The sequence below is a fragment of the Cibotium barometz genome, chromosome 46 (genome assembly GCF_041138505.1).
Source record: "Cibotium barometz isolate CiBa-2024 chromosome 46, ASM4113850v1, whole genome shotgun sequence".
Taxonomy (NCBI): domain Eukaryota; kingdom Viridiplantae; phylum Streptophyta; class Polypodiopsida; order Cyatheales; family Cibotiaceae; genus Cibotium; species Cibotium barometz.
Window position 1 is genome coordinate 20748786 of NC_141091.1, and position 21359 is coordinate 20770144.

Consider the following 21359-nt stretch of genomic DNA (forward strand, 5'->3'; position numbering starts at 1 on the left):
ATGGAGCAAGGCAATTCTTGAAGTTGATATATATGCCAAATGTGGTAAGTTCGTGAAGGCACCAAGAATGCAACAGAAGCTCTCTTCTTGGATTATCTATGCTAGACATAATGGAATCAAAGGTTATATAATCTTATGGATGATTAATGGTATCAAGGAATTGATGTGCAACATAAGGAAATTCGTGATACAAACACTGATGCTAGGGCAAGGTTTGAGTGGAAATGTATGCTAAATAGGATTACAATTGAAAAGCTCTCTTGTTGATGAATACTAGCAGCAGGAGCATATTTTGATGTTGAGTTTTGGGCACTAAGGATAGTAGTAGGATGGTAGTGGTTGGCAAATGGCAACATACTCATGATGAGAAGGAAAGCCAAGGATTTCTATGAAACAAACAAGGCAATGCTCTTTTGGACATGTACACTAATTGTGGTGCTCCTTTCATACATATGTATTCAAGGATCTTACCTTGGGAGGTTTTCTTGAGGACCCTACTAGACACAAGATAGGCACAAGAAGGTCAAGCTAACTTAGTTGCTTGGTATAATGTAGCATGAGGGAATCCATCTAGATGCCATCACCACTTGAGCCTGCATGTTGTAAGCTGGTGCCACCATTATAGCTATGGAAAAGAAGGAATAGATCCATGGCAAGATCGTGGACCTAAGGTTATGGGAGAATAATATAGTGCATTAGGAACTCAATGGGAGTCTTCTTGGGCCCTTTAATTTGGACGTTTAGTGAAATGCTTAAAATGCTAATCCATCTTTGACCAAGCCTAGAGGCCTAGTCCTAAAAGCATATATTTGATTTTTCACAAAAAATAAGAAAAATGAAAAAAGGAGATATTCTTAGATCTGGCCACCTAGGTGACTTTAATGCTTACTTTTGGACTGTCAGTCAGTTATCATAGCTTCTCTACCTTTTCAAACTCCAAACATTCTCTCTCTCTACATCCTCTCTCTAAAACGCCCTGCACTCCTCCATGGAAAAAAGCGTCTTTCTCTACTCCAAAAGCCATAGTTAGTAGATCTGTACTCCTAAATGAGCCTTCTCTCTCCAAACCCACAGTAGTAGCCATGGCTTGCAAGGAAGAAGCTTACCATGAGCATTCTCTCTACAATACTCGATCCTCTCTCCATAGCTAGCAGATCTGTACTCCTAAATGAGCCTTCTCTCTCCAAACCCACAGTAGTAGCCATGCCTTGCAAGGAAGAAGCTTACCAGGAGCATTCTCTCTACAATACTTGGTCCTCTCTCCAAACCCACAGTAGTAGCCATGACTTGCACAGAAGAACCTTTTCATGATGTATTCTCTCTCTATATTGCTTAGCAGCCATAGCTTACACTAAAGAAGCTTCCCATGATGCATTGTCTCCTTTGCATTTCCTTCTCACCATTGCCAACCCTCTCTATGTTTCTTTGGCTCCCTTTGTGGCTTCTTTCTCTATCCACAATGTAGCTCTAGAGAAGCAACCCTCATCTCCATTCTTCCCATTATTTTTTGATACCATATCCTGCTCCTTCCACTCCTATTCAACCCAAGCTTACAAGCCTACTTTCTTGTAGATGGCACTACAAGACATCACCAATAAGCCTTCTAAGATCCGCCTTCAGGTTGATTTGGAGACAGAATACGCAACCCTACGCAGTAGGCATGTTGCACCCAATATTTTATACGATCAGCTTCGAATGCAAGGAGCAAAGGCCATTGATCTTTGGATTGATGGAAATCTTTATCCACCAGATCCAATATCTCGTGCCCCTCCACCATTCAAAAGCATTACAAGTTTTTTGAAGTTTGTTGGTGATGGTTTCAATGGGCTTCTTGGCTATTGTAGGAGATTACACATGTTGTGGGCTAGATGAGGCAGCTGGAAAGAGGCAAACACAATTTGACTTCGACCAGCTTCAAGCGGCATCGACGACTAAGCAGATCAATAGTTTGATGTAGAGGATTAAAGAGCTCTCAGAGGAGCTTGAGGTGCAGAATAATAATTTAGCAGATCGTGTGCACACAATAAATCAATTTACTAATAATTATGTTCGTCTTCAACACACCACTCGTAATCTTCGGCGTCGTGCTCACCATTTCACTCACCTTCCCATTGGATATCACGCAAGGCAAAGAAAACGTAAAGCTGTTGGGTTACTTTCTAAGATAGCAGGCGCATGCAAGAGGCGTAAACAAACAACCAGGTAAAAAATTTTGTAAGAATTATAGCAACTTTGAGAAGCAATTAATGAATAAAGCATCTCTTATGGGTGACTCTTGCGATTGTAGGGCATGTGCGACAGCTATACTAGGATGTAACAACACTGAGGACAATGTTAATGTCTCCCTTCGTCAGCATGTCCTTCAGGAGAAGGATATCATGGAAATGATAACAGGTTCTGGTAATGATAAGCTGCGGGAGACCCTTCGTCAACATTTCTTGAAGGAAATCAAAGAAATTGTCACACCCAAAGAGATGCTTGATATATGTGACTCAGCAGGTATTAGCCAGAAAGGTTACAGAGCAATGTACAGGTCAATCACTTTAGGGTTGTGAGCAAAGGGAGTTATGCAATCCTTGCTTCCAACACTTTATAGCTTACAGATGGCAAAGAAGTGTGCTAATGGTGATATTGCATCCATGTTCGAGGGTGGGTACAAGTGGGTGGAGGATATTATGCCAATGCCAACAATCAAACCCTTTGAATACAATGCATATAACAATGTCTAGATTGACATGGAAGTGCTACAAAAAGCAATGATTCAGTACTATGGCCTCACACTTGAAGAGACAGGTGGAAATGCCGTGTTTGTCTTGAAGCTGGATGAATGTCAAGTGGTTAAAGGTCAAAGACTGGAGCGTGTTAGTTTAACCTTGATGAGCCGAGCACTTAGAGGAAAGCCTTTAGAGACCCAAGAGTTGGATGCAAGTCAAGACAGCAATAATAGGGGTCAAGGGCATAAGCAAGACTACTACGGCATTCAATCCGAGAAGAACATCTAGTGGCAAGCAGCATGGGTCCTCCCAAAAGAGAACCATGATACCTTGAGGTGGTATTTTGAACAGTCTGGCATTCAACATGTCGTCTCTTGTCAGGTCAATGGTCAAAAGCTTGATGTTCCCGGGATAGGCTGCTTTAACATTGAATGGCACTTGGGTGGCGATCTAAAAACCTTAAAGTGTATGTTGGGTTGTAAAATAGGTGCGAATACTATATTCTCATGTGTTTACTGTTGTCATCCCAAGACAGCAGTAGAATCAAGAGTAAAAGGGAAACAACCTGGCAAAGGCAAAAGTCAAAAACAGGTGGGTGCAAAAAAAGCAATCGTTTTTTATGCTGAACAGAGGAAAGGATCAAAGGTATGGCATAATGGCATATTAAGTTGTGACCAGAGCAAGCCACCTAGTCGTGACCAGGAGGACAATGCTTGGAACCCAATCTTGGACATTCCACTATGTCAAGTGCATGTGTATATATATATACATATATGTACACATATATACATATATGTGAGTGTGTATACATCTATAAATACAACATTTTTTCGTACCGCTCTAACCCAATCTCGAATACTTTTTTTAATCACGATCACATTTAAAATGAATCCTAAACAATATTTTTTATTAACACATGAACAAAAGCTTGAAATTGCGAGGCTTGAAATGGTATATATCACAAGTACGCCAGGAAAAATCACAACTTACAATGCACAACAAAAAAATTTTATTAAACTTGGAAGAGAAGTTTGCATAATATCTTTTTAATAAGCTCTTGGAAGAGCCCAGGAGAGAGAGTTCTAGAGGCTGGTTTCTGGCCTAAGCTTTGGAATATATCACTCGGCTCATTGATTCCTTGAGCCTGAGAAGGGGCACAATGGCTTAAAACTGAGCCGGGATGCTTGCCCGTAAAGCAATACAAGGCAGCTTCCCTAGCTACCAAAATACATTTATTTATGTTTGAGGCTAAGGGGTCCTCCGACAAGACTGCACTAAGTGCTTTACATTTTAGGAGCTCGGCATAGGCGATCTCTGAATAGTCTAAATGACAAACCCACACTATGTCGGCTTTGAGGGCAGGTATGTAGTGCCAAAGAGATGCATCTCGACCCTCTGACTTTGGCCGCGTTCCTCCTACGCGCATAGCAAACTTGTCCACTTCAAAAGCAGTCTATAAACATGTCAATATAGAAGTTAGGAAGCGTGAAATGATACAACTAAAAATAATTTGCTTTACAACTAAGAAGTTAGGACATACCTCAGTTGCATCGTCACTTGCAACTAGTTGCTCATTTGTCAAGTTTATGCTTCCTTGGTCTTGAGCATCGCCAGCAATCAAGGGCATGTGTGGTTCAAAGGTAGCTACGCTCTCATAGAATTGCACATCTTGCTTTATTTCAACGAGCGCTTTGGCCACTACATCGTCCAAGGAACTGCTACCAATATCGTATGCAAGCGCTTTTGTGAGGTTGTCATCTTCAAAAGAGATTTTCACTTTCCCTTTATCTTGACCCCCAGCATTCATGGCAATAATAGACAGTGCCTCATCCTCGCGAAACCCGAGTGTCTTGGCAATGTCATCTAGAAACAAAAATTCTTTCCCATCAATAATGATTGGATGCAAAGACATGACAACAAGGTCTGGGACCTCCTCAAGTACTTCATCGCCCTCTAGAACTAGGTCCGGAACCTCCTCGGAGACGTTCTCTTATAGAGCCACCAATGCCATTGAGGCCTCCCATTGTTCTGTAACATTCTCTTCCTCGGCATGGGCCTCTTGGACCTGCTCCATTAGCTTTGCTTTGCCCTTTTCTTTTTCCTTGCCACTTTCTTTTGCCACACCCTCTTGTAACAGAAGGACCAAAACCATGTCCCAGCTCATGAAAGAAGTGCCGATGTTGCCCATTTGTAGATCCAAGAGCAAGTCTTCCTCCTCATTCCTGTAGTCCTTTTCTGTGAGGGATTTTAAAAACCTTGATAGGCGGAATCTAAAATTCTTGTCTTCCCTGAATATGTACATGATGAGGTCAACCGAAACCCATAGGCCCTCATCACCCTCAAACATGATGGAGTACGTGCTGATGTGTTGATCCATATACTCAATGACATATGTAAAAGCATCCGCATGTAGATGCATCGTTGCACGCACATCAATTGCTCCCTCAAACATAGGGACGATCTCGTCAACCCTATGAAGTAGCTCAAGCTTTCCTAGCTGTGCAATAAGTGCGTCAAGTAGAGGTGCCATGACTATGAGTGATTGCAAAAAATAGCGAGTGTGTGATACAGAAAGGTGTGCGAAATTGAGAGCAAGTGTTAGGAGAGAACGGTAATTGTCAATTGATGAAAATGAGGAAAGTATCGTTTATAAATGGGCGACCTCATTATAAAAATTTTAAAAACTTTTAAAATTTTTAAGTACCAAAAAATTTTTAAAAAATGGTACGCGAAAGCAAGAACGTATCCTTCCATCACAAGGTCATTTCTAATTTACTAGTGGCTCAAGCCACAGTGTGACCAACCTTACACTATCACAAAAAAATAAAACTTGCACAAGACAATTGAAAAACCTTAATAAGACAGTGAGGCAAAAAAAATTAAAATTGTATTTACTTCAATCCAAGATTACATATCCAGTGGTTGTTTGATAGCTACACAGCCAGAGAAAGTAATTTCTCTACAAAGAAAAGATCGTTCCTACCTTTTGCGCACTACTCTACCATTGATTATCAAAGCAAAATCACCACTCAGTGAGAACTAAGTAGTCACGTAAGTTGGCAAGGGACCAGTCATCATTCACAGCAACATCTTCTACATCCCCACCTTGCATGGATATATGTAGCACACCCTGTTCTGTAGAGGTTGTGTCGGAGTCTAACGCCTCCCATTCTCCATTTGTAAGCTTCCATCGCCTGTAAGAAAACGCAATGGACAACTGTTGCTTGGCAATATGGTAGCTCATCACAACCTTCTCAACTATCTGATGGTGTCTCCATTGTGTTGAACAACTTTTTTATCCCATGCAGGTGATAAGAAACAAGTGAGAGCTCTCTCCCCCTTTGCAATCCATAAAGTTGGGGTGCGATGTGTGTCACTTGTACAGAACAGGTACACAAAGAGGTGTAAAGGTATGAAGCAGGTTATGGTTACTTTGTGAGATCCATATGTGCACTTCATAGCATTTTGCACCTTGCTTTCGATCTGCAAACAAGCCATGGCCACTGAAGCATTGTCTGGAATTGGCCATTCAATAGATGTGAGAGTTGGTGTAGGTTCTGGAACTAATTTTCCAGTACCATTTGCTGTCGTGGGAACCACATATGTATCCTCATAGAAGAAGAAGATGTTTCATACAAGAAGTTGTGCAGCTTGACACCCTCCAAAGATTAAACTACCAAGCTCCACATGGTATGCTTCAAAGGTTCCTGAAATTGCCTCCATAGGCTCCCACTCACTATAGTTTGAGGGAAAAATATATACACAGAGGAACCCAAGAACAATCAAAGCAGTGCTCAGTATACCATTATTAGCACACAATTGATTTAAAAACAAGAATACAAAGTGGTGAAATGACTTACAATTTACAAGAAATTGTTGACGTTGGTCATGGTCTGCTAGTGTCAGCTCTGTTGCCTTGTAAACATGTTGGACCTTGGCTAGCTTTTTTCCATCACGATCTTGTTTGAGCTCCAATATCCGCCCTTTCCAATGGTGACTTTGTATATCAACGTATCGCTTTGACACCTTGTGGGTTCCTCTTGTACTAGGCTGCATCATAATCCAATTCCTCTTGTACTAGGCTGCATCGTAATCCAATTCCACTTCTCGTACTGTTTGATGTTCTAGTGCCCATCCTCATCTTGACCACTGCTACAAGAGAGAGATTGAATACTGATCGGAGGCCTTCGAGCTTTAGAAGAAGACATCAGATGTATATATTAGGGAGATTATAAACCTTGATGGCAAAGGAAAATAGAATGGTGAGGAAAAAACTTAGACTAGGGAGATGTACATAAGAGAAGGAGTTGTAGAGCAAGTTCCAAGGGCTTGGCTGTGTTATTACTGCACTTTGAAAGAGGATATTAGAGGGGGTGAGAGGAGACAATGAATAAGATTATGAGAGCCAAAGCATTTGCAACTCAAGCTTTCATAGCTTGGCTCTGCTGTTACACTCTGTAAAAGGAGGTTGGACAAGGTAGAAGGATGAAGTAAGGAAATGTAAGTGAGGATCAAACTTCCATAGCTTCTGAGAGGAGGTTGCAGATCAAGCTTCCATAGCTTGGCTCTGCTGTTACACTCTGTAAAACGAGGTTGGACAAGGTAGAAGGATGAAGTAAGGAAATGTAAGTGAGGATCAAACTTCCATAGCTTCTGAGAGGAGGTTGCAGATCAAGCTTCCATAGCTATAGATCTAGGTTTCTGAGTGAAGAGAGAGGTAGATAGCTAAAAGAAGTAGTCTAGAGAGTGAAAAACGCCCTGCTATGAGAAAGGGAGAAGAGAGAGCGTTTTGGAGGGAAGATGGGAGAGAGGGATAGTGGAAAGTGAAGGGGAATGTGCATTGAATGCAAGATAATGATGGGAGCTCGTTTTTGGGCCTCTATCACTTTAGAGACCTTACTTAATGATGGCTGCAGCTATCCTTTTCTATAAAAAATAGAGTTTTAGGTGATTTTAAAAATTAAAAAAGAGCCTATTTAGCCTATTATTCTAAGTTTGACCACTACCTTCTAGGCTCTTACAAACCATTGGTTTCAGTCCACATGTAATCTCCCTATTTGTCTATTTCTTAATCACCTCCATTAGGCAATGGCAAATTAAAGGGCCCAAAAAGACTCTTGAGTTCCTAATGGTTGGGCAATGCTTAGATCAACATGTATACTTAATGTGGTGCTCTCTTCAATGACCATTGCCATAAGGAGTCACTTTTGGCAAAGGAAGCACGTCGAGCTGCACATTGCAGATTGGCTCAGAGGTGGAGAACATCACAGGGTCCAGTGCAACATGCGGTGTGGCGAGCTTCAAGGATTAGGATAGGAAAAGTCTGGGCAAGAGCTGCTTAGATATGTTTTTATTCTCTTGCAATTTTGATAGTATAAATTTTGAGTGGATAACAAGTTGTTTGCCTTTGATCCTGTCTATTTTTATCCTTAAGGCGTGTTAAGGGTAACGTTTGAGCCTTCATTTAGGTCCATTTTTTGTGGCCATTTACCAGCGTGTGAACGGGCCCTTGTGACCCCTCGATATAAATAGGTCAAACCCCTCTCATAAACACAATACCCTCTCAACACACAGCACCTCTCCCGAACTGACACTCCTCTCACTCGCACAGCCATGGCACGCACCAAGCAAACGGCCAAAAAGAATTGTCCAAAGAGCACCACAGGCAAGGGCACCAAGTGACCAGCGTAGGGTGAGTCATCGCAGCCTCCCCAAAAACGCATGAAGGAACGTGCGAATCGGCGGCCACAGGAGTCGGATTCCGATCGCATGGAGACAGACTCCGAAGACACTTCGAGAGGAGGAGTCTACCGATGAGGACTTCATCCTAGAGGATCCTGCCCCAGCCCCCAAGCGCCGCCACAAGTCAAAGTTCTACAAGAAACCCACCCGACGACAGCAAGATGGGCAAGCGGCACTACAGAGGCGACCTCGCAGAGTGCGCAGATTTAGCCCAGCCTTTGCTGAGATCCGGCACTATCAGAAGAGTGTGGAGCTTCTAATCCGAAGGGCTCCTTTTGCAAGGAGCTTCTAATCCGAAGGGCTCCTTTTGCAAGGACATGCAGGGAGATTTTGCAAAGTTACAATACAGAGTTACGTATGCAGTCCATCGGCCTCGAAGCACTCCAGGAAGCTGCAGAGGCATACCTGGTAAGCTTGTTAGAGGATACAAACTTGTGTGCAATCCATGCCAAGCGCTTCACTATTATGAGGACAGATTTGGCACTAGCCCGCCGTAGGATACGAGGGAACTTGAGGATGTAATCTGTATAGCAACACTTTTATGTAATGGATTTGTAATGACTTCAATCTTGGAAATGAAATGATGGTTTACTCTATTGCAATGTGTCGCTTCTTATATCATTTAAGTTCTTTGTTTTTAATTTGAGTTTAGTTATTTTTTGTAAGTCTTCTGTGCATTGTCAGGGGGTTTGAGTTCCCATGCCATTGAACGCGGAGGGGGAGACGGGGAGGGGGGGTGTGGAAGAGTATTTTGCAACACATGTACAAAACCTTCACAGTAGGCTTCAAATGGCATTTGAAAGGCACCCATATCATCTGACTTGGCCCTGGAAGTGCAAAAAGTGCACTTGTTTAGCCAAAAATCGCTGTCTTGTGGACAGGGGCTTTTTGCACATCCAGGGCCAAGTCAGATGATATAGGAGTCTTTCAAATGTCATTTGAAGCCCAACAAAGTGCTCACTGACATTCTTTTGCAACCAATGCATTTCCAACTTGCTGTACCTAAGGTAGACTTAAAGACAATCCGAATGGCTTTGATTGACACCTAGAGGCACCAGATATGTTTGCATTGGCCCAAACACTGATAAAAACCCCTGTCCACAAGGCAACGATTTTGGACAAAACAAGTGCACTTGTTTTGCCCAAAATCGTTGTCTTGTGGGGACAGGGGTTTTTTGCACTTTGTGGGACAAATCAGGCACAACACATGCATTTAGAACACCATTTGAAAGCTATCTACACATCCTGTGACAGTTACTTGCCTATGAACTGACCCCTCCATCTGGCAAGTTGGGAGCCCCGTTGTCAAACAAAGAAGACTCACTTTAAATTTGCTAGAAAATTAAATTTCACTGAAATCCATGTATTTACTCCGAATTGCAAGTCAAGATGGGAAAGTACACGTGAAACTGATATTGTATTGATATGTGAAATTACAAAGGGGACTGATTACAGGTTTTCTGTTAGGAGGCGCTGCACAACTTCATTGCGTCTGGCTTCACAGCATTGGGTAACCTGTGCCAAAAGTGGCCATTGCAATGGATTTTTTTACAAGAAAGATAACATATACAGTCTGAGGTATACTAGATAAGCATAGGAGCTTGCTGACAAGCAAAATGTCCATCGGGGGCGAGAAGTCCTTGTGGATAATGCAGATGTCGCCCATGGGTAGTTTGCGCGGTGTAGTTTGCAAGCGCTGCTTGCGGGCCAAAAACTTTGCGCTCTCCCCCCTTGCGACTTGCCCACACGTCCATATCCAAAACATCCTGCAAAAGATTGTGTTAGGTAAATACATTGGGATGGCCAATTACACAAGGAAGACAATTACCGCATGCAGCCTATCGTCGTCGTCCATAGTTGGTGTGAGGTAGAGGTTGAGGGACGATCTCCTCTCATCAACAATGGGGGCATCAGAGTCAGGTGACTCAACAGGTAGAGGTTGTTGATTTGCCACAACCTTGTCTTGGGTTGCTAAGAACTCCTCCTCCGTGATGTTTGCCTGCTCTGCAACTATAATCTCCGAAGCGAACTCTGTTTGGGCACATAAGAGGCTTAGACTCTCGTCTAGCCGTAATCCAAACGCCTTCTCCAAATCATTCAAAAAAACAAACTCCTCGTTCTCCACAATAATGCTAGAGAGGCGGCCAGGCCTTAAAATTGAAGCCCATCTGGGCGTCCTTGGCCATCTCAGGCTTCAAAGGAAGCTTCTAAGAAATAGCTCAAGCGTCATTTTGAAGCCCAAGAATTTCTATAAAGCGTCAAACGAAGCCTAAACCATGAGTCCTAGGCATCCCAAGTGTATATATATATATATATATATATATATATATATAAAAGTGGTGGTGGTAGTGAGATTTTTCAATTTCTTCTTAAGTTTTTTTGTGAATTTCCATGTATCATGAACTTGTTGTTTTTATCTCGTTGTTTTAATATTTTTGCAAATTTGAGTGAAGCCTTGGAATACTTTGGGAAGCTTCATAGGAAGCCTAGAATAAGTACACAAGGAGTCACAGTCCTTGTGGTGTGGGGAGTCAATTTTAAGGCCTGGAGGCGGCTGGTCTCCACCTCGGGGATCGTGTTGGGGTCCTCTGAAGGGTCTTCAGGTGCAGCAGAAGGGACATCCTGCTGATGATACCCAACAACTGCCCCCTCCAACCCGCTGGGATACTCTAGCAGCAGTTGACCTCCCTCATTGGAGGTGTCCACTGCAGTGGCCTTGGGATCCTTTGCTTCGTGCAGCACACCTCCTAGTGCTAGATGTGGAAGCTCCACATCCTCTCCAGCAGTCTCCTCATTCACAAGAAAGAAAATTGTTGCAAGCCTGGACAAGAAATGTTTGCCAAGCTTGCGCTTCTTGAAGGCCGCCGCTTTCTCGGGCGGGCACTTCTCGTAGGTGGCGTGCCTCCAACGCAATTTCCTCGAAGCGTGCAAGCCTCTTGGAGAATGCATGGTCACCTTGATGTATGTAGCGCAGCAGATCACAAGGCACCCACTCCGTGTCACTTCCATGGAATTTGACAGTGTATTTGAGGATGTGGGTGTCCATGTACTCTATGAATTCCCGCAAGGTGTCACTGTGAAGATCCACTGTTTTTTGCAGATCCACCGTGCGGGCTGTAGTTAGATATCGGGGTGGTTGCCAGCGTGGAGGTTTTTTCCGGCCACGCTGGCGTGGCCACGCTGGCAGCTACCCCTGCCTGTAAAAAATTGACGATAGCTGTGAATGCGCTGGTTCCACCGCTTCCACGGCCGCTGCTTTGAATGCGCTCACCACAAACTGGTCAAAGCCATTACTCTACTAGAAGATCAGTGGCAGGTGATCAATCAGTGAATGATCATGAGGTTGAATGGAAGGGCATCGCCTTGTTGGAGAAGAAGAATTTCTTTGACCTCAGCAACAAGGCAGTGGACTTCGCGGACAAGCTTAGCGAGCTTCTGGGATCCAGGGTCTATTTGCAGCTCGTTAGCGTGGAGATCGATCCGGGTAGATAAGTGCACTCATCCGGCTGTAGTTAGATATCGGGGTGGTTGCCAGCGTGGAGGTTTTTTCCGGCCACGCTGGCGTGGCCACGCTGGCAGCTACCCCTGCCTGTAAAAAATTGACGATAGCTGTGAATGCGCTGGTTCCACCGCTTCCACGGCCGCTGCTTTGAATGCGCTCACCACAAACTGGTCAAAGCCATTACTCTACTAGAAGATCAGTGGCAGGTGATCAATCAGTGAATGATCATGAGGTTGAATGGAAGGGCATCGCCTTGTTGGAGAAGAAGAATTTCTTTGACCTCAGCAACAAGGCAGTGGACTTCGCGGACAAGCTTAGCGAGCTTCTGGGATCCAGGGTCTATTTGCAGCTCGTTAGCGTGGAGATCGATCCGGGTAGATAAGTGCACTCATCCTGCTTAAGTAGTCGCTTTAATCAAAGCTATCAGTGTTTAATCCAAACGGCGCATCATCTGATTAGTAATCAGTGGGCATGTTAGCTAGGAGATCGATCCCAATAATCTAATCAAACTTTTTAATTACTTAACAGCTTTGCCGGACTAATTAAGTGAACGAAAAATTTAGACTAGTTAGATTATTGAGAAACTAAATCTTTTAGTAAGAAGGGTGATTTGGTGGTGGGTGATCAATGCGCCCATAGTAAAATAGCCAATTTCAATTTGCACTGCTGCAGAGAGAGGAGAGGGCTAGCGTAGTGAGAAGGCTTACTTGGAGAATTGGTTTCAGACGCCGGGCACTTGGAAGGCGGATAATGGAACGCAGTACAGCGTTAGCTTCAAAGTTGACAAGGAATTCAGGGTACCCGGCGCCGTCCTAGTGGAAAACCAGCACCCCAACCCTTTCTGTCATGATTAGCATTGCTGCACGTTAGTCATTTTGAAAACACGGCAGACCACCAAGGGGAGGGCGTTTGAAGAGGGCTAACCCCATGCTCTCTGCAGCAAGCATCTCCAGCGCAAGCAAACACAGACCTCGCAAATTTGCGAGCCGTCAACAAAGGAAGCCCTAGAGCAGCATTCGATTTTTGCACTTGTATGATGAGAACATTACATTGTAGATATTGTACTTAAGATCATTAACAGCTTGAGATTAAGCCTGATGACCTCAACATCGGAGTGCCACTTGAGGATGATGCGAGCTTGGAGGAAGGGCACAATTGTGAGGATGCATCTTCAAAGTCTACACAGAGGTCAAGCTTGAATCATTTACATGACACTTTCCAACAACTTGTGGATTTTGTGCAGGATGATGCCGAGCTTATTCATGAGGCTACCACTAGCATGAAGAAGACACTTGGGCAACTACATACATTGAAAGCACAAAGAGAGGAGGGCATTGAGCTTGCAAAGTCTTTTGTACGAACTAGAGATGGCTTTGGGAATAGCTTGAAGAGAGCAAAGTCTTTCATTGAGAAAGGGATCAACAGGAAGAAGCGCAAAACAATGGATGACAATCAAGTTGGCACCTCCTTCATTGCTACAGTTAAGGGTAGACGCCCCTCCATGCAAGCCAAATTGGATGCACGTGCAGTTAAAGAGTCGATGCAAGCAACAATCGAGCTAGATGGCAATGACGCCCAGATTACATGATGGCATCTATATGTATGAATGTATAACCATTGTATCATGAAGCCCATATTACATGAAGGTGGATTTTCAAATCTATATTGATTTTGAACTATTTGTCTTTGTCGGGATGCACGATTATAAGTGATGTCAACATCATACTTGTGTCACGAGGAGAATGTTTCATAAAGGCAATTGATAGTTCAAGGCAAATAAACTCAAGTGTATACATAGTAGAGGCTATTGCATAAGTTATAGAAGATGTGAGTCCAACAAATGTTGTTCATGTTATGATGAACAATGCCAAAAATTATAGATCTTTTGGTACATTATTGAAACTCACTATCCACATTTGTATGCATTTGGATGTAATACACAGTTTAAATCTTGTACTACATGAATGGTATAATATTCTAGATACAATTTGGTTTAAAAACATTATAGGTAATTGTTGCAAAGTTAGTAAATTTGTGCTAAAGCATCAAAGAGTCCTTGATTTCTTCAAGGTGTATATGGTATGCATGCTAAAATTCCCTACTAAAACTAGATTTTGCACTCATTATTACACATTAGAATCACTCTTGCAAAATAGAGATGGAGTGCCAGAGACTTTTATATCCACTGCATTTCGCAAGTGGAAAGAAGTACAAACAACAAAGATTCATGTGCAAAGGTAAAAGAACTTCATTAAAAGAGTCACTTTTTGGCTAGTGATCTCATTTTCTTGTTGAAATCCTTTTACATGTTATCAAGGCTACAACTTGGGCGGTAGTTGGTAGTCTAATGATTACATCTACCGATGCATATTTTGAACACACAACCACTAGTTCGTATATAGGTGTATACATGTATATATACATAGTCACACATATTGAACCCACAGACTTTGGTTCAAAAAATGGTACACATTTTAAACCCACATCCATCAGTTCAAGTATACATATAATTTGAACCCACACCCAGTAGTTCTTCTCATCTGCTCCATGTCGAACCCTGCACTCACATCAGCCACTGGGAGACTACAAATACAGCTATGTGAAGCAAGGCGAGGAGACATGTCTCCACCATAAAGCCACATCATTATGTGAGCATGCCTCTTTCAGGCAGGGAGACATGTCTCCATCATAGCCCACAACATTATGTGAACTCCATTTAAAAAGCAGCTTTTACAAGACTTCAGGAGAAACTTTAGACTCCATTCACCATAGTCATGTTTTAGCATCGAAACAAGACTTATTTGACAGAGCACGTACCTCGTGTTTCAACTAGCACAAATCACATGTTTCAACATATCAAACAAGTCAGAGCCCTCCAATATTAACAAAAGCAACTACGCCAATAAATAATAATAAAGACTGTATAACTAGAGTTTAAAAAAAGTGTTGTTTTACAGTATGTGACAAAATCCACTTGGATGAAGTCAAGAAATAAATTCCAAGATCAAAAGCACCATGAGCATCAGCATGGACATGGGGAACTAGATGCAAGTTAAACAATATGCGCTAAGGAAAAAAAAGAATATACATGGTGCATATCAACAATCTGCAGGCACTCCCGTGTGATCCTCAATTCAGACCTTGCCATGCTGCAGCAACTGTCTGATTTATTAGGCAGCATCCACCTTCACAGCCTTCTCCAGCTTCTCCACTGGAACAGTTGGAATATAGCTTGCAAGAGGTACCTGCTTCCCCTTCAAGCCCTCCACAACTTGATTGAACTTCTCAGCACACAAAAGTGTGGGTGGAGCCACAAAGTGCACAGCCTGAGGAGCATAGGGCAGTTTCAAAAACTGTTTCCAGGCAGCATAAGTCCACTCCTCTGCCACAGGCTCGTAGGTTGCATAGTAGGACTTAGCTGTTCCTACTAAGCCATTAGTCTGCAAATCTGAAACAACAGACTTCACTGTTTCTGGGACTTGCCTGGCAACACCATATGCCTGAGATGACTTCTCTTTGATAGATTGAGGAACAACACCTTCTATGGCTCCCACTGCATCATCAACCTGCAAGTTGCATGAAAATCTGCCTTGGGGACTTCATATGTATTCATTAAAAAATGAATAAAAATACAACTAAGAGACTTCCTATGCACTCACATAGAGCACATATACATAAACAAAGGCCATAACACGTGCCTCAAACAGTTCACCTAATGAACGGAACATGAAAGGCTTTTCCCAACCTAGAACCATAATTACATGGGTAAGGACTGAAATCGAACGGTTCACCTAATGCATGAGTGTTTTAAGAAAAACCAACACATAGATACATCAAAGTACGCGAGAGATGCATCGAACATGGAAGCATCGACACATAAGACTGATGGCAAACCAGTCGACCTAAAGTATCCATAAGCACAAATAACTAACACAGCAAGACAGACAATACTATAAACTAGGTCCTATGCTGAAGTGTTTCCCACAAATGCTGACATGTACATCAAGCAATAAAATTGGACTATGGAAATGGAAGGATAATGGAACACCTAAAAGGCATATGCATCCACACAAAAATGACTTACAAATGACACATTCAAATGACCCATTCAAGCAATGACACACACATGCAGTCATACATAAGACACCAGGGATCACACACAATTACCTTTCTGTCAACAAACAGCAATATCTCATATGGTTTACCCTCTATCTTCTGATAGACAGGCCCAACCACTGTCCTCACGGTGCTTTCAACACTGTCGACACCATGCTTGAGTGGGCCTGAGCTGTCCTTGGCAAATTCATAGATGTTGGCCATGTACTTGGTAGCCTTATCAACAGCTACTTCCACGACACCAAGATACTTGAGACCTGACTGCTCTGTCTGCAAAGAGAGAGACAGATAGTCATACCCAGTAAGGACAATCTGATAGATTAAAATCAAACCAAAGTTTTGAACAATTCAAGCGAATATTAAAAAAATTGACTGCTTCTAAAAGCCCTCAGAAGCAACTGAAGATTATACCATGCCCACAGCCAGATGAACTGATAGTACATGACCAGGCCATAGGTTTCACAACTTTAACAGAACATTACTGTCTGTAAACGACAGCAAACTCCAATGTGATTCCCTAGCACATGGCAATGCCACCTATAACCTGATGAAAGACATACGTATAATTTCATTTACCGGGGGATCACATGGCCGTATCAGATTTGTCCCAGGCCTCATACATGGATCGGCATCCAGATAGATGCAACACATTATCGAAGAGAGAGATCCGAAGCCACAGCGCATACCTGTTCAACGGGGGCGTCAGTCACAGAAGTGTCGGAGACGGCGGTTGCCATTGCAGGTAACCGAGATCAAGAACAGCCAGTCACAGAAGTGTCGGAGACGGCGGTTGCCATTGCAGGTAACCGAGATCAAGAAGCTCCTTGGACCTGTTCTTCCGAATCGCAGAACTTGAGTGCGGAACCAGCGCATTCAAAGCAGCGGCGGTGGAAGCGGTGGAACCAGCGCATTCACAGCTATCGTCAATTTTTTACAGGCAGGGGTAGCTGCCAGCGTGGCCACGCCAGCGTGGCCGGAAAAAACCTCCACGCTGGCAACCACCCCGATATCTAACTACAGCCCACCGTGCGCGGGTGAAGAAGCTGTAGAGGTCATCAAGACCTCTATACTCCGTGTCCTCTAGGAACAACAGAAAGCGCGCAAGCGGCGTGTGTGCCTCTGCTGATGCTGGTGTGGGATGGGATGAGCTGCTAGCATGGGCTGCCATGGTGGAGCTCTGTTGTCTCTCTCTCTCTCTCTCTCTCTCTCTCTCTCTCGTGGGACTGTGAGGAGTGAAACTAAACCCTAGCCTTTATATAGCCCCCCCGCCCCCCGCCCCCCCCCCCCCCAAAGGAAAAAAAAAGGTTCAGACACCAAGACACATTAAAAAAGTAAGCTTAAACTATTTCAAATTGACAAAATTGCTGACACCATTATATGATGTAGCCATTTACATGCTAGCACAAAAGTCAATTAACATAAGATTGGCATAAAAGCCTGCTAATGAAGTTTGTTTTAGTCACGCCAAAAGAAGCCCTCCAGTAAGCATCCACTCCTCTTGCACCTTCATGGTTGCTTCCATTCGCCTCCCAATCTACAACGAAAGAACAAGCAGTCAGAAGACTGCTCAAACAAATTCACTCGACAAAAGGGGCAAATTGAACTCACCTTGCGTCGATTGAAACGAAAGTAGGCATCTTGGATCCCTTCGTGACCCATGATCATCAAATGCTCTCGTATGTTAGAAAGGGTCCAGTGATCTCACTAACTTGCACAGTTTCAGAGACATCATTTGGCATTGCAATACGAATGTCAAATGTCACAAGATTACCTTCAAGGCTTTGAAGAGGTATCCATTTCCCAGTCTTACACATCCACCGCTCGTAGTGGAAGCGTATATACAAAGTTGTGCGGACTTTTAAGTACCGTATCCCAATACCCGAAGCCCCTACCTTGCATCGATATCTATCTCCCTAGTGCATACCCTCTATATATCCCCAATTCTCTCCTAACAAGGGTTGTAATGCTTCATAAGACACATTCTTGCATATAAACATAGTGGGTGTGACATTGAAAGGCAGGGCCTTAAATAAATGCACAAAAACATGCACGGGACAACACCAACTTAGACCTACAGACCTAGAAGCCTTCCCAAACTTCAACGAGGAAAGAATGTCAGAAACCATCTTCTCCTTTATGGATAAGATGGACCAAACATCAGGCTGCGCGGCGGCCACTCCACGCTAAGAAGCGATGGCATGTCAATTCCAGAGATCTTACCATAACCATGCTCAAAGGTGGGCACTACATATGTGTGTGAGTAGAAGAAGATTCTACTTTGTAGTAGCGTCGATGGTTGCACACCGGGAAGCATCATGGCACCAATGTCAACATGAAGAGCTTGAAAGGTTCCAGAGAGACTTCTTAATGGTTGCTCCTCAACCATGTTTGATGGAAATATATCTACACAGATATCAAATGTCTCAAAATAAACCTACTAGCATACTCAATGCATATGTCTATTGCAACAACAAGAGAAGCAACTTATAGTTAGGTGGAAAAGCTCTTGGATTAGTGTGCCTCAAACGCATATTAGGCATTGAATACACATGTTGAACAATAGCCACCGTCACATTGATCCTATGGTCTTTGAACCCAAGTAGCCTCCCTTTCCAGTGTTGATCCAAGTTGCCACGATCTCGAACACGATGAGGCCCGGTGGCTGCAGATTGCATGAAGACCCAAGCGCCTTTGCTGAACACCTGAGGCACCCACTCTCCATTAGAATCTCTGGTGTTTTACAAGACAACCCTTTCTACCTCATCTTTTGGCTTCCTATGAGTAGTAGAGTTTGACATTGCTACAGAGAGGAAGAGGCTACAGTAAGAGGGTTTGATGGTGGCTTTGGATGAGCTAGAGATGGAGGCGGAAGAAGTAAATGTTTTTGGAGAGAGGGAGATACAGAGGATTAAACCTTGGAGTGCAATATTGCAGCCATGGCAAGGATGCAAGAGACGGTTGATAGAGTTTTTGTAGGTGCTCCAGCCATGGGAAGCTTGGAGATGATGAGCTAAGAAGGTGTAGCTGAAAGGGTAGAAGAGATGGTTGGAGAAGTTTAGCCCAATGCTGCAGCCATAGCCATGGATAGCTTGTAGATGATGGGCTATGAAGTGGTAGAAGAAAGGGTAGAAGAGGTGCTTGGAAAAGTCTCCACGGGTGCTACAGAGCCATGGAGACAAAGGTTGAACGAAAAAATCTGATGTAAGATTGCAAAAAGAGAGCTCAAAGCTGCATGGTGTTCAGTTAGTGATGACTCAAGTGGACAAGAACACGGTCTTAATGTTCCCCCCAAATTCACATGGTACACTCTTCAAGATCGGAAGATTGTTCTTCAATAGCCCATGTGACAAAAGCCAAGCATGTGAGGGGTTTCATATGATGGTCCACAAGATGCAAAAAAAAATTGATATCACTGAGCCAGGAGAAGAGCCTCACATTGTGTGAATTGCCACAGACTTGTTCGTAGATGAGGAGAAGTTATTAATTCAGACAATAAAGGAGTATCGCGATGTTTTTGCTTGGAGTTATAAAGACCTCGAAGGAGTTGATCCAAGCATGTGTCAGCATACTCCATTGCGAGAGGATGCAAAGCCTTCCAAGCAACGTCCTTATACTTACAATGAGAATTTTGTATGAAAGATAAAGGAGGAGATAGACAAGCTCTTAGAAGCACAATTTATCTATGAGATTGAACACACTGAATAGGTCTCCCCTATTGTAGTGGTGCCCAAGAAAAATGGAAAACTTCGAGTGTGTGTAAATCTTAAGAAGGTAAATGCAGCTATTTACGTGATCATTACCCTCTTCCAATCACGGATCGTGTTTTGGAACGTGTTGCAGAGAAAAAGGCATATAGTTTTCTGGATGGATTCTTCGGTTACAATCAAGTGTCAATTGATCCTAAGGATCAACACAAGACAACCTTTCCTCTATTGAAGATGGCATCTTTGCCTATCGTGTTATACCATTTGCTCTAACAAATGCACCTGCAACCTTTCAGTGGTTAATGAGTCATGTATTTAAGGAGTACCTTAGGCTATTCCTTGATATCTTCATGGATGATTTATGTGTTCACTCACAAGAGCATGATGATCATATAGAACACCTCAGACTTGTGTTTCAAAAGTGTTAAGTATATCGTATATGCTTGAATCCTGACAAGTGCAAATTCATGGTAAGGCAAGGGAAGATTTTGGGCCATATTGTTTCTCGCAATGGTACGGATATGGATAAAATTGGTGTCATTGTCTCATTACCTCATCCTATCAACCCTAAAGGGGTACAAATATTAATGGGATATTGTGGTTATTATCGTCGATTCATCTACATGTATGCTGTCCTGGCTAGACAATTATATGCTCTTCTTGTAGAGTTTAACTAGACTGATGAGTGTGAGGAATCCTTTGAAAAGTTGAAGCAAGCATTAGTGTCTGCACCCATCTTATGGGCACCAGATTGGAACCAAATTTTTCATGTCCATATTGATGCTTCAAACTTTGCAATTGGATGTATTTTGGCTAAATCGGGAGAACATAATAAGGATTTCCCAATCTCATATGCCAGCTGTTCACATTTGAACAATGCTAAGAAGAATTATACCACAACAGAAAGAGAAGGGTTGTCCATGATATATGCAATGAAGAAGCTTCGCCATTACTTGGCAAACAAATTTATATTTTTTGTGGACCATCAAACAAGCACTGCTATATTTGGTGAACAAGCCTTATGCAACTGGAAGGATTGTGCGTTGTTATCCTTCTTGAGTTTGATTTTGAAGTGGCAATCTGGAAAGGAACAACTCATCCTAGGGCAGATCATGTGGATGTGGATGATGATGATATGTTAGATTCAACGCTTTTCCTTGTAGAGACAGCTCCTAGGTGGTCTGAACCCATTTTATAAGTTTTGACAAGTGGGCAGATACAACTAGCAGGTCCTAATGTGGACCTATGGTAAGCATTCAAGTTAATCTCAGTGAGATTATATCGTTAGGGTCATGATGGTGTGTTGCGGCTTATACCTAACTCTGACCAATATGAGGAGATCTTGGAATGGGCACATGAGGGTATTGATGGAATCCATGCATCAGCTACTAGTTGTGTGTGACGTATAACTCAAGATGGGCAATGGTGGCCTACCATGCGTGCATGCGTGCAGATGTTGAAGAATTTGTTCGTAACTATGCTTCATGTCAAATTCAAGAACCAATTCATAATATCACATTATTCCAAATTTCAACTACACCAAATTGGAGTAAGTATATTGTGGACTATCTTCAGTATGAC

The 21359-nt window shown here is 42.9% G+C and overlaps 3 protein-coding genes and 1 pseudogene across 3 annotated transcripts; 1 reads left to right on the forward strand and 3 right to left on the reverse strand.

The window, feature by feature from the left end:
• The first annotated feature begins 8327 nt into the window (after positions 1-8327).
• LOC147611969 (uncharacterized) lies at positions 8328-8997 on the forward strand. The gene is made up of 3 exons (XM_086784154.1): positions 8328-8392; positions 8442-8703; positions 8739-8997. The coding sequence occupies exons 1-3, from the start codon at positions 8328-8330 to the stop codon at positions 8976-8978; spliced, it is 567 nt and encodes a 188-aa protein (XP_086640280.1). The 3' UTR covers positions 8979-8997.
• Positions 8998-9974: 977 nt separating this feature from the next.
• On the reverse strand, positions 9975-11405 carry LOC147611970 (uncharacterized). The gene is made up of 3 exons (XM_086784155.1): positions 11092-11405; positions 10285-10624; positions 9975-10222 (listed from the first exon to the last, which is right to left on the reverse strand). Exons 1-3 carry the CDS (start codon positions 11403-11405, stop codon positions 10040-10042), a joined length of 837 nt encoding a protein of 278 aa, XP_086640281.1. The 3' UTR covers positions 9975-10039.
• Positions 11406-14866: 3461 nt separating this feature from the next.
• Positions 14867-16917, reverse strand: LOC147611971 (small rubber particle protein-like). The gene is made up of 3 exons (XM_086783823.1): positions 16761-16917; positions 16126-16344; positions 14867-15524 (listed from the first exon to the last, which is right to left on the reverse strand). Exons 1-3 carry the CDS (start codon positions 16809-16811, stop codon positions 15129-15131), a joined length of 666 nt encoding a protein of 221 aa, XP_086639949.1. The 5' UTR covers positions 16812-16917; the 3' UTR covers positions 14867-15128.
• Positions 16918-17533: 616 nt separating this feature from the next.
• LOC147611972 (uncharacterized) lies at positions 17534-18872 on the reverse strand (annotated as a pseudogene).
• Between the last annotated feature and the right edge of the window lie 2487 nt (positions 18873-21359).

What these genes read in the sequence shown, in the direction of transcription:
- LOC147611969 (XM_086784154.1), top strand. Translation starts at nt 8,328, where the DNA reads ATGGCACGCACCAAGCAAACGGCCAAAAAGAATTGTCCAAAGAGCACC. An exon ending in ACCACAGGCAAGGGCACCAA is followed by an intron (nt 8,393 to 8,441) that starts GTGACCAGCGTA and finishes AAACGCATGAAG; the next exon opens with GAACGTGCGAATCGGCGGCC. An exon ending in TCCGGCACTATCAGAAGAGT is followed by an intron (nt 8,704 to 8,738) that starts GTGGAGCTTCTA and finishes TCCTTTTGCAAG; the next exon opens with GAGCTTCTAATCCGAAGGGC.
- LOC147611970 (XM_086784155.1), bottom strand. Translation starts at nt 11,405, where the DNA reads ATGCATTCTCCAAGAGGCTTGCACGCTTCGAGGAAATTGCGTTGGAGG. An exon ending in TTGGAGGGGGCAGTTGTTGG is followed by an intron (nt 10,625 to 11,091) that starts GTATCATCAGCA and finishes AAGGACGCCCAG; the next exon opens with ATGGGCTTCAATTTTAAGGC. An exon ending in ACGACGATAGGCTGCATGCG is followed by an intron (nt 10,223 to 10,284) that starts GTAATTGTCTTC and finishes AATCTTTTGCAG; the next exon opens with GATGTTTTGGATATGGACGT.
- LOC147611971 (XM_086783823.1), bottom strand. Translation starts at nt 16,811, where the DNA reads ATGGCAACCGCCGTCTCCGACACTTCTGTGACTGACGCCCCCGTTGAA. An exon ending in CTGACGCCCCCGTTGAACAG is followed by an intron (nt 16,345 to 16,760) that starts GTATGCGCTGTG and finishes CTCTCTTTGCAG; the next exon opens with ACAGAGCAGTCAGGTCTCAA. An exon ending in TGCTGTTTGTTGACAGAAAG is followed by an intron (nt 15,525 to 16,125) that starts GTAATTGTGTGT and finishes TGCAACTTGCAG; the next exon opens with GTTGATGATGCAGTGGGAGC.